This window comes from Peromyscus maniculatus, chromosome 9, assembly GCF_049852395.1.
Source record: "Peromyscus maniculatus bairdii isolate BWxNUB_F1_BW_parent chromosome 9, HU_Pman_BW_mat_3.1, whole genome shotgun sequence".
NCBI lineage: Eukaryota > Metazoa > Chordata > Mammalia > Rodentia > Cricetidae > Peromyscus > Peromyscus maniculatus.
The window spans coordinates 119,362,159-119,378,472 of record NC_134860.1 but is presented as its reverse complement, the minus strand read 5'-3'; the positions used below and the strand labels follow the sequence as shown (position 1 = coordinate 119,378,472).

The 16,314-nt window shown below is 45.3% G+C and overlaps 1 protein-coding gene across 4 annotated transcripts in view; it reads right to left on the bottom strand.

Moving 5' to 3' along the window:
* The window catches only part of Ubac2 (UBA domain containing 2), a 184,705-nt gene extending 172,987 nt beyond the window's left edge, over window positions 1-11,718 (bottom strand). For 2 of the 4 annotated variants that reach the window (XM_042285341.1, XM_042285343.1), the window contains exon 1: window positions 9,047-9,119. In XM_042285341.1, the coding sequence (XP_042141275.1) occupies window positions 9,047-9,104 (58 nt within the window). In that variant the 5' untranslated portion in view covers window positions 9,105-9,119. Of the gene's footprint in view, window positions 1-9,046; window positions 9,120-11,305 lie in introns of those variants that run through there. The other 2 variants (XM_006978772.4, XM_076545598.1) reach the window with 2 other exon arrangements.
* Between the last annotated feature and the right edge of the window lie 4,596 nt (window positions 11,719-16,314).

Below are 16,314 nucleotides of genomic sequence, written 5' to 3'. Positions count from 1 at the left end.
GGGACAGGACAAAAGCCAAATTAATTAAGGGACTATTCTATTACTAATCTCAACTCTTTGATTCTATTCTGATTCTTTAAACTTTTCTTAAAGTATAAATTTTATATCAAAATTTACAAGATTAATATATATATACATTTTAAACTTTGTTAAGATATGAATGGTCATATAGAGTACTAACTAATTCTAGAAAAAAGGCTTCAGTTAGCTGCATATATATGTCTTTGTGTTCGAGTCTCTTATCAGTTTTCTGCAGGAAATCACGGCCAGGCCTAACATCAACTGAAGTCTCCGGAAAGAAGATGGGGCCCCACAACAACAACAATTCCACGTGGACAATAATAATATCACTAAACTGACAAACATCATCTACAGATCAGCTTTGAACTACAAGGTGCTCAGAGCAATTTTGAGATGACTAGCTGAGATGATCCAGTCTCAAAGACTACTTGAATAAGGACTTGAGATAAACCCTGAACTTTGGCTTTATACACAGACTGGATAATAATGAAGGATATAGTTACCTTTCCTAGAATTTGACAATTAACCTAAATTTTTCTTTCAGGATAAAGATAACTTCGCCCATACCCAGCAGGAAGCAATTTTAAGAATATGACACCCACATTGCCAAAGAAGTGGTGTGGGGCGGGTGGTTTTTTGGTTCTTTTAATGGGTTTTGGGTCTGGGATAATTTTCATTGTTTAGGGGGGTTGGTTACAAGTTGTCAAGGGTTAGGAAAAAGGCTAAGCAAAGGAGATTAGATTTAAGGTTCTTGTTTTTTAAAAAAAAAAAAAAAAAGAAAAAGAAAGAAAGAAAAGAAAAGAAAAAGACAATTACTAGTTTTAAATACTTTACATTATTACCAACTATTAGGATATAAAGAAATGAAAGTTAGTAGTTAGACATTACAATAGAAATTGTAGTCATATTAGATATGTTTTAAAAATTGAGCAGATGTATTTTAGACAGGTCATCTTCAAACCCTTCAGAGATCTACAGAATATGGCATTTAAAATGTTTTAATAACTTAGAAATTTTTCTTTTTTGAGACATGTCGGCTCCTGGCAGTACCAATCTACTTCAGAGAAAATATGGGCATTGAAGAAACTGCATATGGAGTTAATTTTCATTGTGGCAAAAGTTAGCCACTGGACAACAAAGTATCCTCAAATCAACAGAAAAAATGGACAGACAGAACACGAAACAAAGGACTACCGATTCCTGCCAAAACAAGTGTGGTTATGGCTTTATCAGACGGCATCTTCTGAGGCCAGGACAATATGGCACCATCCCTGAAGTGACCTTCACAATCTGGAAAAGGTACAGTGCCCTTTTCTTTGAAGGCAGCTGAACAGGCAGTGGGCCGATGGCTTCTGTTGTGCAATGGAACAGCAACTGAAAGCTCACGCCTCTCAATAGTAGACTGGCATTTAATAGAGGGATGTGGAGAAGGGCATGCTTAGATGAAGCCATATATACACAGCCAAGAAGAATGGACAGCTGAATTCAAAAACCATCAACAATTTCCAGAATTTAAAATCCTGAATCATGACATGACACTAGTGGAATTCAGGTGTTTCTGGTACATGGACTGCTCTCACCCAAATGGAGGTTGAACTGTTGACCTTGTGTACAACCTACTTCACAAATGAGTCTGTCAGATACCATAAGCCTATAGGCTGAAGATGATGCCCCAACACTGTGGAGAAACCTCAGGTGACTGTCCAGGCAGCTGGCTGTTTCTGTCAACTCACAAAATTTTTGGAAGTTGCTTTTGTGCACTTCCTGTTTTTATTTTTGTTAGCTAATGTTATTTCCTTCTTGGGTCTCTGAGGGAGTTGAAGATTAGTTAGTTATAGTTGAAGATTAATTAGGATAGAAAGTGAATTAGATACATTTTGGACTTACTAAAATAGGATAGATAAGGGAATTATTTTCTCTGATTTGTCAAATACAAATGGACTAGACATCGTTTAGGTATTTGTTACTTGTATATATTGTATATAGTTATTGTACTTTTGTATATAGTTTTTCTTTTGTTAGTTATAACCTTTTGCCTTTTTTCTTTTTATTAAAATAGAAAAGGGGAAATGTGGTGATATTTTATTTGTACTGAAATGTTATTTTAATTTTATGTTAATAAATAAAGTTGCCCTGGGGTCAGAGCTATTAGAGCCATAGTAAGAGCGTGGTGGTTAGAAGAGCTAGGTAGATTTCTGTGTGTTCAGGGATACAGCCAGTATTGGAGACATACGCCTTTAAGACCTGGGGGGCGGTACTTACAGGCAGTGATGAGGCAGTCATGTGTTTGGGTTTACAACCAATGAGAAGGCAGAACAGAAAGACTATTTAAAGACAGACACACAGGAAGCAGGTCTCTTTTGGGGAAGCTAGGAGCACTGCAGGAGGTAAGATTTTAGCTCTGAGCTCTGACCTCTCGGCTTTCTCTTTTACATTGGTTCTGTGTTTCTTATTTTAATAAGACGGTTGGTTACATCTACAGATGTCAGTGCATAAACAACTCGTAAACAAGGATATGAGTATAGGGTGACCTTTAAAATGATTGGTTGGTTCCTTCACCCCCTCCTAAGGGTCTGAGGATTTTGCTATAAAAGAGACTTACTGCCTATCAATAAATGAGTTCTGGCTTGACTTGATTCCCCGCTGCGTCTGACTGTCTCTGGGTAAGAGGGAGGAACTTTCCTTGGTTCCAGGCTACTTCTTCAGAGGTGACCTAAATTCCCGGTGGGGCAAGACCCCACACAGTGCCTATCGTGCGACACCTTACACAAGCTTGGAGGTGGGGAGACTTGGACCTGCCTCTACTGAATGCACCAGGCTCTGCTGACTTCCATGGGAGGCCCTGCCTTGGAGGAGGTGGGAATGGGAGGTGGGTTAGGGGGGAAGGCTGGAGGGCGGGAGGAGAGGGGGGATCTGTGGTTGGTATGTAAAATGATTAGAAAATTTCTTAATTAAAAAAAAATACAACTGAGCCGGGCAGTGGTGGCACATGCCTTTAATCCCAGCACTTGGGAGGCAGAACCAGGCAGATCTCTGTGAGTTCAAGGCCAACATGGTCTACAAAGCGAGTTCCAGGAAAACTACACAGAGAAACCCTGTCTCGAAAAAGAAAAAAAAAATACAACTGGAAAAAAAAAAGAAGAAAATGCCTCAAAGGCTGGTCTACAGGCAATCTGAGGGAGGCCTGTTCTCAATTGAGGTACCTCTTCTGGAATGACTCTAGGTTTGTATCAAACTGACAAAAAATTAACCAGCACAGCTCATTACCTCAAGGAACACAGGTTCTGCCCTTAGTGACTCACAGGAACTGCTTTCCTAAAGGAAGGCCAAATCCAGCACTCTCTGTAGGCGTGAAAGACACTAAGGAGACGTGCTCAGGAGGGCTGAAGGGACGAGGCTGAGGGGTAGAGGGGCCAGGAACCCGGCCAAAAGCCAGAGCACATTCCACTAAGACGAGGACTACAGCTGGGTGCGGCAACTCACACCTGCAGTCCCAGTACCTGGGAAGCGGGGCCAGACTGCTGTCAGTTTGAAGCCCATCTGGGCGCAAGGAGACCCTGTCTAAAAACAGGAAAAAAAAGGACAACAAAATCCTCAGGTGAGTCTTTGCTATGGAGGAGATGGGAATGGGGGGTGGGCTGGGGGGAAGGCGGGAGGGGGAATCGGTGACTGATATGTAAAATTAGATTAAATTATAAAAGAAAAGAAAAAAGAAAAAAAAAGGACAACAATCATGAGGAGCAAGAAGCACCATGTGAGATGCTGGAGAGACGGCACAGCAGTTAAAGGTACTCGATTGTCTTGCAGAGGAGCCGGCGCTTGGTTCCCAGCATCCCCATGATGGCTCACAACCATCCACAACTCCAGTTCTAGGGAATCCAACACCTCATCTCACCTCCCCTGGCACCAGGCACACACATGGTGCACACACATGGTACACACACACACACACACACACACACACACACACACACACACGCCAATCATACACATAAAATAATATTTGAAAATCTTACAGGAGGAGGGGGACAGCACCAATGATGTCACATGCCACTGGTCACTTTGTCCGGAGCAGCTCTGGCAGTGTGCTGGGACAGCCTCATCACAACCGGTATCATCAAACAGAGAACAAACTGCAGAGAGCTGAGGATGCAGGGAGACTTAGAGGTGGACTTCCAGAAAGCGCCATTGGGAAGGGAGTGCTCGGCAGCTGGGCAGGGGTTCACAAGATCATTGGAGATGTATGTCTCTGTATTTGCAAGAAAAAGCTCAGAAAAGACCACTCCACACTTACTAACCAAACATTTACCAGGGCAAAGTTTACTTCGCCACGGCAAAGACGCACCAAGTCAAGGAGGAGGGGCAAGGGAGAGGCTCCCAGCTCTGGGGTCTCCAGAGTCTGAGGAATCCACAGGACAAAACATCAGCTCTGCTAGTGCCAGGCTTGTTCTCAGAAGAGGAGAGCTAAAAAAGTAACAATGACAGCTTTAGAAAGAGAAAAGGACCAAGTATGAACAAGCAGGACAGTGGGGGGGGGGGGGGGGCAGGTGAGAGCCCTGGGGCTTTTTCCCCGGCTGGGCTGATGTGAGATGTGGTGAGATGTGACACAATCTTGAAGCCAGAGAGCACACAGGGATGGCCAAATCCAACAACTTCACCAAGAAACTGTGCCCACGGCTCAGCTTGGATCAGACACCCAAATTAACACATGGTTGGAGTCTCAGTCAACATGCACAGCAAGCCAGGAATAGCAGTGGCTGAGTCTAGATGAGATGCAAATGAAATACTTAACTACATGGTCCAGACTGGCCATGTTACAGAGAAGTACTAGACAAGGACGACAACCAAGATGATCCCAGGCTGGGGTGGGCTGTCACTACCAAGGGAAGCTGAAGGATGTGCATTCACGCTGAAGACACACAATGCCCACCACTGCCTGCTCCGCTGGCTCCTCCTGCCCATCCTGCACATAACAGAATGGCCTTCTAATGCCACTGCTGCTTTGGCAGTCCTCACGACCACTGCACCGTGTTGACTCCGAGTGTCCCTTGAAAATCTCCAACTGGACTCTGAAGACACTTCAACACTCATCTTCCAAACAAATGAGCTTTTCTTGCTCTGCATTCCCTACTTTCGTGAATGGTAACCCATGATCTAACCAGCTGCCTAAGCCATAAACCCGTCACCCTGGATCCCTTCTCCCCTCAATCTAAAATGCTTGACTCACAGCATACCCTGCCCACCTCAACACCTTTCAATTCTTCCTTATGCTGCTATACTGGTTAGTTTTTGTCAACTTGACATAAGCCTACACATATCTAGGAAGAGGGAGTGTTGTGGAACGTTATTTTAACGTGTGTTACATTTGTTTGTGCTGTGGAACATTTGTTTAATGATGCAAAGATGTGTTGTGTTGCATTCTTTTGTTTCATTTGTTTAACTCTGAAGCTGTGCTACTGAGCCTGTCTAGCACACCTGATTGGTCCAATAAAGAGCTGAACATTCCATAGCAAGGCAGGAGAAAGAATAGGCAGGGCTCCCAGGCAGAGAGAATAAATAGAAGAAGAAATCTGGGAGAAAAAGAAGAGCAAGATAACAAGAAGAGGAGGACGCTAGGGGCCAGGCACCCAGCCACCCAGCCATCCATGGAGTAAGAATGGAAGTAAGATATACAGAAGTAAGAAAAGGAAAAAGCCCAGAGGCAAAAGGTAGATGGAATAATTTAAAGTTAAGAAAAGCTGGCAAGAAGCAAGACCAGCTAAGGCTAGGCATTTATAAGTAAGAATAAACTTCCGAGGGGGATTTATTTGGGAGCTGGGTGATAGGCCCCCAGAAGAGCAAAGAGTTAAAGAGTTTTTTTAAAAAAAAAAAAAAACAACCAACAACACATCTCAACTGAGGACTTGCCTCCATCAAATTAGCTTGCAGGTGTGTCTGCAGGGCATCTTCCTGACTAACGACTGGTGAGTGGCAGTCCTGAGTCCCGTAACAAAGCTAGCAGAGCAAGCCACGGGCAGCAGGTCAGTAAACGGCATTTTTGCATGGTCTCTGCTTCAGTTCCTACTACAGGTTCCGGACTGGAGCTCTTGTCCTGGCTTCCCTCCATATGGACTGTGAGCTATACGGTGAAACAAACCCTTCCTTTAAGATGCTTTTAATCTTGTGTCTTTATCACAGAGAGAGAAACCAGGGCACTGTCAGTCCTCAGTGTTACCATCTTAATCAGGCCTTCGGCATCTCCCCCACAAGACTAACTGTTCTCTCTCCCTTCCTGTGGGCCAGTCTCTTGTCCTGACGTTTGTTCATCTGACTCTCAATTTCAGAAAGCTGAGAAGGAGGTCCAGATTTCGGGTACCCAAATCAGCCCTTCTGAAGGTAACTCTGGAGTCAGGACCCCGAGGGCATGTGAGTATGCACTGGGTTGTCCGGCTGGTTGTTGTCTGCCAGGCAGGCAGCCCTTGGGAACTTCAGCTCCACTGCTGAAAACCAGCTCCCATTTTCTTCCCACAGAGAAGCAGACCGATGATGGTCCTAGACCCTGTTATTCCTCCTACACCTCCTTTCATTTATCCCTAAGTCTTCAGTCTCACAGCCCCCACTGGGTCTTTTCTAACAGTGTTAATGACACCTTGAAGTCTTTCTAGATGTGAGCTCTCCTGTGGCCACCCCGTGTGAGCAGCTCAAGCCTCCCTGTGTGAGCCATTCACGAAGTGCATCTCCAGCTCACTGTCACCTCTTTTCATCTACTCATTCCTCAGTCACCATAATCTCACTCATCTCCATAACAAACGGAGAAGCTGTTCTGGAAAGGTTCTGCATGTGCCTCTCCTTCCAAAAAGGTCACTTTCCAGACTTCATTTTGAATCTTGGCAGCAGCTGTCTATTAACTGTTCCTACACACACACACACACACACACACACACACACACACACACACACACACACACACACACCATCCTTGGCCTCTCCTCGGCCTGCTTCCTGAACTCGACTGCTTCTTCCTCTGTAGACATTAAAATGTCCACAGGTTCTGGCTCCAGTTCCTGCCCCACCTTCCACCGCCCTCTGATGACCTCACCTCAGGACTGCTCACTCCAACCATCATCAACAAGCCCTTCATCTTGGCTTCTTGCCCTTGTCTCCACTGATGGGCCTAACAAACCCTCACCTCTCAAAAAAATCAGCTCAAATACTGCTTCTTGCAAGCAGATCATCTTAACACCCGAGTCTCTCCCCACCAGACTCCCTGCAACAAGCACATTGCACTGAGCACAGATGTCCTTTTTTTTTTTTCTCCCCTCTAGACACTGAATTCCTTGGGAACTAGACCTGGAACATATTAAACATGTAATTAGTGTTTGTCAGATGCATTATACATAGCAAATATATACTGTAATGTGAATGAGTAATGAGTAATGAGAATACTTATTAATAAAATGTTATTCAGTGTAGACTGGAGTGACGGGACTAGTCTATTTAACCAAAATTATGTACACTATTTACAAGCACTTTTACCCAATCCTAACTGACATAGAGCAAGACAGTTTCAAAGAAATGGTCACAAGTGCTCTTCCCCGGGTTACAGCCCTGGCAGCACATGCCTCCCTCAGAGCTTTGTACACACCCTGCTGCGTTTGCTTTGGACTTTGTGCATGCCACCTCCTTTCTTCAAAATGGTTTTCTGTTGCAGAATATTTGTTTACACTGTAAAGATGTGTCTCTACCTAGAGCACCTTTTGATTGGTTTAATAAAGAGCTAAATGGCCAATAACTAAGCAGGAGAGACAGGTGGGACTTCTGGGCAGAGAGAGGAAACTCACGCGTGAGAGATGCCAGCCGGATGCAGAATGACTTGGACACACAGAATGGGATAGAGGTAAAATGGTAGAACGAAGGTTAATAAAAATACGGGTTAATTTAAGTTATAAGAGCTAGTTAAACACAAGCCTAAGCTAAAGGCCAAGCTTTCATAATTAATAAAAGTCTACGTGTGATTATTTGGGAGCTGACTGGAGGCAGAAAACAAAGTCCAACTACAATTTTCTGAATGAACTGTAGCATGCCTGGCTCCTCCACACTCCCAAGGCTTCTTCCCCAAACACAGAGCAGCACTGCACCATAACTTCAACCTCTGCCATGATTCACTGCACCTGACACTATTGGAAGGCACTTTAATTACTTATTAACCTATTTGATGTTGGACTCCTTTATTCTGTTCACCACTTTATTGTCTATATAAACCACTCAAGGTTTCAGGAGGCACTCACAGACACCTGTTGAATGAATGGGGGGGTAACTCAACATACACCTGTTGAATGAATGGGGGAGGGGAGGGGGTTCTCAACAGACACCTGTTGAATGAATGTGGGGTAACTTAACAGACACCTGTTGAATGAATGGGGGAGGTACTCAACAGACACCTGTTGAATGAATGGGGGAGGTACTCAACAGACACCTGTTGAATGAATGGGGGGTACTCAACAGACACCTGTTGAATGATGGGGGGGTAACTCAACAGACACCTGTTGAATGAATGGGGGGGGTACTCAACAGACACCTGTTGAATGAATGGGGGAGGTACTCAACAGACACCTGTTGAATGAATGGGGGGGGGTAACTCAACAGACACCTGTTGAATGAATGGGGGGGTAACTCAACAGACACCTGTTTAATGAATGGGGTAGGGGAGGGGGTTCTCAACAGACACCTGTTGAATGAATGTGGGGTAACTTAACAGACACCTGTTGAATGAATGGGGGAGGTACTCAACAGACACCTGTTGAATGAATGGGCAAGGGGAGGGGGTTCTCAACAGACACCTGTTGAATGAATGTGAGGTAACTTAACAGACACCTGTTGAATGAATGGGGGTGGTAAATGTTAACACTAAAGTGCCCTTATTGCCTAATTACAATGTGAGAAAAGTGCTGGTGCAGGAAAAGGCAGGGATTTCTCTCAGGAGAGAGTTACTCCCCATTTTTAGGGATAGGCAGAGAGATGCATCACCTTTCCTGAGGATACTCACTCAGGAGCAGACCTCTGACTTCACCACAGAGCCATTCAGCTGCCTGTCCAAAGGACATCACTCAGCGTGGTGGCTATACAGGAAAAATCACTGAGTCAGACAAAGCCACTAACATTCAGGAGCTGAACTGATTCTACAGAACTGGTCTATGGAAATGACTGGTCTAGGGAACCACCACTAACATTCAGGAGCTGAACTGATTCTACAGTGTTGGTCTATGGAAATGACTGGTCTAGGGAACCACCACTAACATTCAGGAGCTGAACTGATTCTACAGTGTTGGTCTATGGAAATGACTGGTCTAGGGGAACCACCACTAAGCTCTACTGTCAACATAAGCCTGAACCCAAGACTTGCCAGCACCGTGTTCCCAAAACCAAACACAGTTCACGGGTCCTGAATACTTGTTAAATGTGCACATCCAGCATGTCCTAAGAGGAAGAGCCATCCCATTAACCCCCACACTCTGAACATACTTATTTTAGACAGGTCAAGAGAGCTGAACTACCTGTTCATTGGTTTTACCTTTCCTAGAGTTGTGCTGATTCAACTTTGACTTTATTTTGCCCACACAACCTAACCCATAACATGGTACTGCTATTAATCAGAATTCCCCTACGTGTGCGTGCTTGCGTGTGTGTGTGTGTGTGTGTGTGTGTGTGTGTGTGTGTGTGTCTGTCTGTCTGTCTGTCTGTCTGTCTGTCTGTCTCTGTGTGTGAAGGTTGATGTTGGATATCTACCTCAATCACTCCTCCACTTTTTTGTTTGTTTATTTTGGCACACATCTCTCACTGAACCTGGAGCTCACCAGCTTAGCCACACTGGCTGGCCAGCAAGCCGGAGGATGCTCCTGCCTCCTGTCTCCCTGGCAGGGTTACAGACACACACTGCCATGCCTGGCTTTCACCTGGGTACTGGAAACTAGAACTCAGGTCTGCGTGCTTGCAGTCCAAGCATCCTACCTGCTGAACCATCTCCCCAGCCACTCTCACACTTTTTAACTTTTGTGTGTGTTCTTGGTGCAAAAGGATGCCTCAATGTGCTGAGAACAACTAAATCAGAGAAGTTTACTGTTCGTGTCACATCCACCCACAAACGGCAGCCCTCGGAAAGCTACCTTATTCATCCAAAGAGTAGTCTGAAGATGAACTCATGAGTAGCTCTGATGGATTCTGGGGCCAATATGTGAAAGATTCCGTAAGGTAAATTAGCTATGAAATATGGGGGGTCATAATCAAACATTAAACCTACTTCCAAGCCTCAGAAGGTGAGCTGTGAGGATGATGTAAGATGATGCCGTTGGCTCTGAGAGTTATTCACTCTCAGCTCTCTGAAAGACTCATGACATTCACAACAGAACGCACTTTCTGGAGATGCCAGGCACTTCTGTGCTCTGGCAACAGTAACTTCACATGTGGAGATGGGAAGTGCCAACAGTGATAAGTAAATGCGAATTGGAGCTTGTTCAAACAGTTTGCTATTGGTGTATCGGTGCCTAATCTCAACACTGTTTAATTGAGAGTTCACTCTCTCTAAAGTCAACACAATACTGTGGGGGTAAGGTGCTTCGGAGACTGAATAAACTTCGCCCTCCACCTGCAGACCACTGCGACCACGGCTGACACTCCAGGCGAGTGTAGCCGCATCCAGAAGCAACGCGTGCGCTCTCTTGCCAAATAAATGACTTCCTAACTTCACTGTAAAGCGCTTTAGTCGGTTTCCCGGCTCCCCAAAACTCTTCAGGGACAACGGGGAAGAAGTACATGGAAGTTAAAACTGAGGGGGCAGATCCTGGGGCAGAGGGTGAAATTCACTCGATCCCGGAATCAGATGGGTCCCAAAGCAGCCTATATGAATGAAAGGGGAGAGGGAACCAAGCAGGATTCCAGCGTCGCCCCCACGGGGACGTCTTCCAGCCCCGCACTCGAGCCATCAAGGGCGTGCGTGGGCCCGGGCCACGAGATCAGCGGGGCACCCGGCCGGACCCCCAACTGCCCAGCCCACCTGCAGCAGGGCAGGAGCTGCTGCGCACCGTGCCTCGGGAGGTGCCGGGGGCGGGCGGGACGTGCGCCCCTCGGCCCTCGGGGCTGCGGTGGGGGCGGCGCCCGCGGCCCCCCAAGAACTGCCAAGGTTCCGACGCGGGAGGCAAGGGGCCCCTCGCCTTTTGCAGAGCCGAGTGCCTGGGGCCCCCAAGCCGGGTCCGGGAAGTGCCCAGGATGGAGCGGAGAGCGCCCCAAGGATGGAGGAGCCGGTACTCACAGAGCCCACTGGAGCCGGTGCTGGTGAACATGGTCCCGCCGGGCCGGGAGCCCCCGCGGGGCGTCAGGGGGAGGGGAGGCGGAGGTGGCGAGCCCCCAGCGACGGCGCAGGCGCACTCTTAACCAGGAGCCCAGTCGGCCCGGCGCGGCGCTCCCGAGCCGCCGGAAGGAAGGCGCATGCGCGGCCCGTGGGGCGAGCACGCTCGGCCGGAGTCCGCCCCTTCCTGCGAGGAAGGGAAGTGCGTTGTGCCGGCGGGCCGGGCACGCCCGTCATTCCGGTAGTCCCGGCTGACTTGGGAAATTGATCTGCAGACCTCGGAGTGCCCGGCGCAGAGGCTGCGCTGCTCGCACAGCGGCGGTGGCAGCCGGTTCTTCCGCATTAGGATACCGGATCTTTCTCGAGACCTCGAGCCTGGGCCGCGGTTTCCACGCATGCTCAGTAGTTCCGAGCAGACCACGGAGCTCAGCGAACCCAAGCCTCAGAACACAAGTCTGAGCTTCCGGTGACCCACTGTAGAAAATTCTTTTTAATTTTTTTTTTAAGAATACGTACTATAGGGAAGTTGAAGGGACATGCCACAGAAGTATGGACAGAGTGCTTCCAAGAAATCTTGAGAATTTTTAGGGTTTAGCCAACATGCAAAGTCTGGGTTTAGATTAGTAAAATACAACATATCTTTAGTTCAGTAGGTCGGAGTATTCACATTACTCCAAACCACAGAGGCGTGCGTGATTTTTATGCCATCCAGCCGTTATTTCCAGTTGGTTCATAAGCATGAAGTACATTTAACGTCGTGTTCTTCCAGTTGGGGTTGGAAAATGATTGACGGATTGTGATGTTTACAGAAGCTGATGCCTACAAAACCTGTAGCCCGGCCGGGCGGTGGTGGCGCACGCCTTTAATCCCAGCACTCGGGAGGCAGAGCCAGGCGGATCTCTGTGAGTTCGAGGCCAGCCTGGGCTACCAAGTGAGTTCCAGGAAAGGTGCAAAGCTACACAGAGAAACCCTGTCTCGAAAAACCAAAAAAAAAAAAAAAAAAAACCTGTAGCCCACATAAGAGTGATTCTGAAACTATGCGAGGGTTCCTGGGCGGCCATAAGGGGTTCAGGAGACCGAAACCATTTTTGTAGTAATGCTAAAACATTTTCCTTTTCCATTCTTAATCGGCCATGAGTAGTAGGGTTTTCCAGTACTTTCCAGTTAACCAGCGCCTGGTAAAACAGCTGGAACTGCAAGGCAAACAAGTCTTTGTTAAGGCAGATTCCCTAGTTACATCTAATCTTAAAGAAGCTTCCATTTACACTGACATTGCAAGAAAAAAGGGAAAGATACCTGTTTAATCTGGAAGGGCCACTGAAATGCTTGCTTTTCAAACAATTCCAGATCTACTCTGGGTGAGCTTCCTTCATGTACTCCATCCAAAACACATCACAACAAACTAAAAAGAGTGCACAGAAAGTTCTATCCAGACATTAAAAACATTCTTCCTTAAAATTGTTTCCCAAGAAAGCAGCACCTGGTGTCAATGCGGAACATTTGAGTGTGTGTTGGACATTTTTTTCTATTTCATCTAAGAAATAACCATACCGTGATTAAATAAATAGAGTTGACAGAGATAGTTTATAGAGATTCAGGGAAAGCTTCAAAGTCATATAATTGTGTCAAATTTTCATATTCAATCTTGTGTGTCAAGTCCTATATATTATAGATATTAATACTTTATGGTAAACTAATACCAACTATAAAAGGTTATTATCAAATAGGAAGAAATTCAAGTAAATTCCTCATTCTGTTGAACACTGGCATATTTAGAAGAACCCGTGTGAAATCTGAAGAGGTACAAAGTCAACTGTGAAATAAGCTGCAGTCAGAAACTTGGTTGCAGTTGCACATACTGACTGATGTCAAAATGAAAGCCTCATCGTCACAAATGTATGATTCATAGGGAATGAAAACATTGAGTGGAAATTTTATTTCCAAATATACCAACAATAGAGTAGTCAGAACTTGGAACTCTGGAAAATGGTTCCACAGGAACACTTGTTTCCTCTTCTGGTGTCCTGTGCAGCATCTGAGCAGCAGTTCTGGTCTGCTGGTCCCCTGGGCTTATAAACAACAAAAAGCAGCAGCAGCCACTGAAAGTCAGTGAATCAGTCATCGACAACCCGAGGTCACCAGAAATCTTACTGGAAAACCCACACGCCATTGAATGTTATCAGGGCCTTTAACAAAATTAGCTCCTCGAATAAAAGGTTGTTCTGTGAAAAGAGGTTTAATTGTCTTGTTCTACATAGGAAATAAAGCATTTCCAAAGAAAGTTGCTTTAAAATAAAAACTCTTTAACACTTATGTATAATTGTGTTTCTTTAAATAAAAAAAATAGTGATACCAAAATATGAGACAACTGGACATATGTTTTACCTATATTGGAAGTGTTAAATGAAGATATTAAGCTGGAAACTAGGTTGATATTATTAAAGAGGAAGAATTACATTTTCAATGAGTTTAATCATTTTCAAAGAAGTTTTTTTTTTTTTCCACAGCTCCTATCTGTAGTAGATAAGGCTAGTTCTGAGGACAGTGGCTTGGAACCATATTCCTAATTTTTAAAAAAGATTCACTTTTATTTATTGTGTATGAGTGTCTGCTTGCATGCATGTATGTGCACCATGTGCATGCCCGATGTCAAGGGAGGCCTGGTCCTCTGGCACTGGAGCTACAGGTGGTTATGAACGACCATGTGGATGCTGAGAACCAAACCTGAGTGCTCTGGAAGAGCAGCAGTGTTCTCAACCACTGAACCATCTCTCCAGCTCCATATGTTGCTAATTTTAAGGCTACTTTAGAAAGTAATGGAATCTAAAACTCCAGATCTAAAAATGCATTTATAATATGACTAGGCAGTTAATCCACTCAAAAAGAATATAACAAGTTAGCATATGTTTTCAAGATGTTATCGATCTAAAAACATTACTTGGGACTCAGAAGGCTTAGTTAATGTAATTACTAAAAGTGGATTTAGCTCAGATCTTCATTAGACCGCCATTAAAAATAGCTATCATAGGCTGGGCTTGGTGATGCCAGCATCCAGGAGGATCTCTGTGAGGCCAAGCCCAGCCTGTTCTACAAATCCAGTTCGAGGCTACCCAGACTGCACAATGAGACACTGTCTCAAACAAACAAGCAAAAGTGTATTAGATTATTTCCAGGGCACATACTGAAAGGTTTAGGGGGAAAGGGTTTCAGGGCAGTAGAACAATTACTGCAAAACATCAAAATATAATTTGGCATTCCTCTCAACAGAATTAGGTAGGACATTATTAAGTTTCACCTACAAATTAAATATTTCATATTCTTGCCTTCTGTTTCAGTCTGTCTCTCATGAAACAAAGTTGTACATACAACCAGTTTTATGTGGGAAGTGGTCCTAGACTTCACCAATGGGAGAATAGGGAGTTCACTGAGACGGATCATAACAAACTAGCATTATGGGAAACAGGCCTAATCCCACGGAGACCCAGGTCTTGGAGGAAGCCAGCTCACAATGCAAGAGGGTGAGAGTATTTGTCCAACCACTCCCATAGTTCGTGAGCTTTACTTCCATGCTGTGGCAATTCCCTGCCACTCCCTACTCTAGGGACAGGGCAAGCCCAAGGCAAGAGCCATGACTGAGAAAAAAAAATGCTTCTAAGAGATAAAGACTCAGAAATAGGGCAGAGTGCAAGGCCATCAGCTGTAGCATCCTGCATACATCTTTCAATGAGTTTGTAAAATAGTGATTTTTATTTTATTTTTTTGCTGAGAAAATTACATGTGGATGCTATAGTGTGGGTGTTCCTAAGGGTATGTTAGGGTGGTCTGAGAACACCATACCACTTTTCTGGAGCCCTTATACTTTCCATTTCATGTGTTTCCCACCACACTGCAAAGGATGTGGTCTCCAGGGTCCTTTTAAGGTCTAGAAATGGAAGCCTTACCCACACACAGTGGGCTTCTGTTACCATGTGAAGGTATCGCTTCCGTTCTTCTCAAAGGAAAGAATACAGCCAAGAGACGGACATTTTGAGCAATTTATTAAAGTAAATCGTGCACTTCAAAGAGGTTAGAGTGGGCTGATGGGAAAGAGGAGGGAGGCAACACTTGCGGCTCTGTGTTACAGATTTTTTAAATGTTATGACATTTATGAGGTGAGTGGCATATTCATGAGGTAAGGTGACTTCCTCCCACATCACTGTGGACCGGATCTCCTGTTCTGGCTATTTATCCAATGATCATCTTAAAAAGCCCCAAATGGGTGGAGTGAGGAAGGCAAGCCATACTACAAATGATACTCTAATGAAGACAAGGTCCTTTGAGGGTGTAGGCCCTTGGGTAGCTCACCAGTATGACAACTCGGAAAATGGCATGGCGCCGTGGGTTTTAAATCTAGATTTACTTTTATCTTATGTGTGTGACTGTTTTGCCTGCATAGGTGTGCATCCTATGTGTGTCTGGTGCCTGTAGGGTCAGAAGACGGCAGGTTCCCAGATTGTGAGCCATCGTGTGAGTGCGGGGAGCCAAGCTGGTTTCTCGGCAGGAACAAGTGCTCTTAACTGCTGAGCCATCTCTCCTACCCCAAGCCTTGACTTTTATATAGTTAGCAGATGTACCCCACAGGGACATTCTGACCATCAGGTGACACAGCTACCCAGCAACAGTTTTCCTTGGGTAACTCTTATCTATATCCTTGCCTACTCCATCTCAGTTTCAGAATAGGAAACTAAGTTTTCTGTAAAAATTCATCACTGTGTTCTTCAAAGCACAGAGCAGTATTTGAAGCTACTCAGACACAGCCCATCGTACCTGTGAGGCTCCAGCCTTTTTCCGTGTTCCCCACTCTGTCTGAAAGTTGTCTGTAGTCTTCCTTTCTCAACATCACGTGCAAGCATATCTGAGCCGTTGGTACCAGGTGTGACCTCACTCACCTGATACTGGTTTTTATTCTGCTGTGCATCATCCCTAACTCTTTC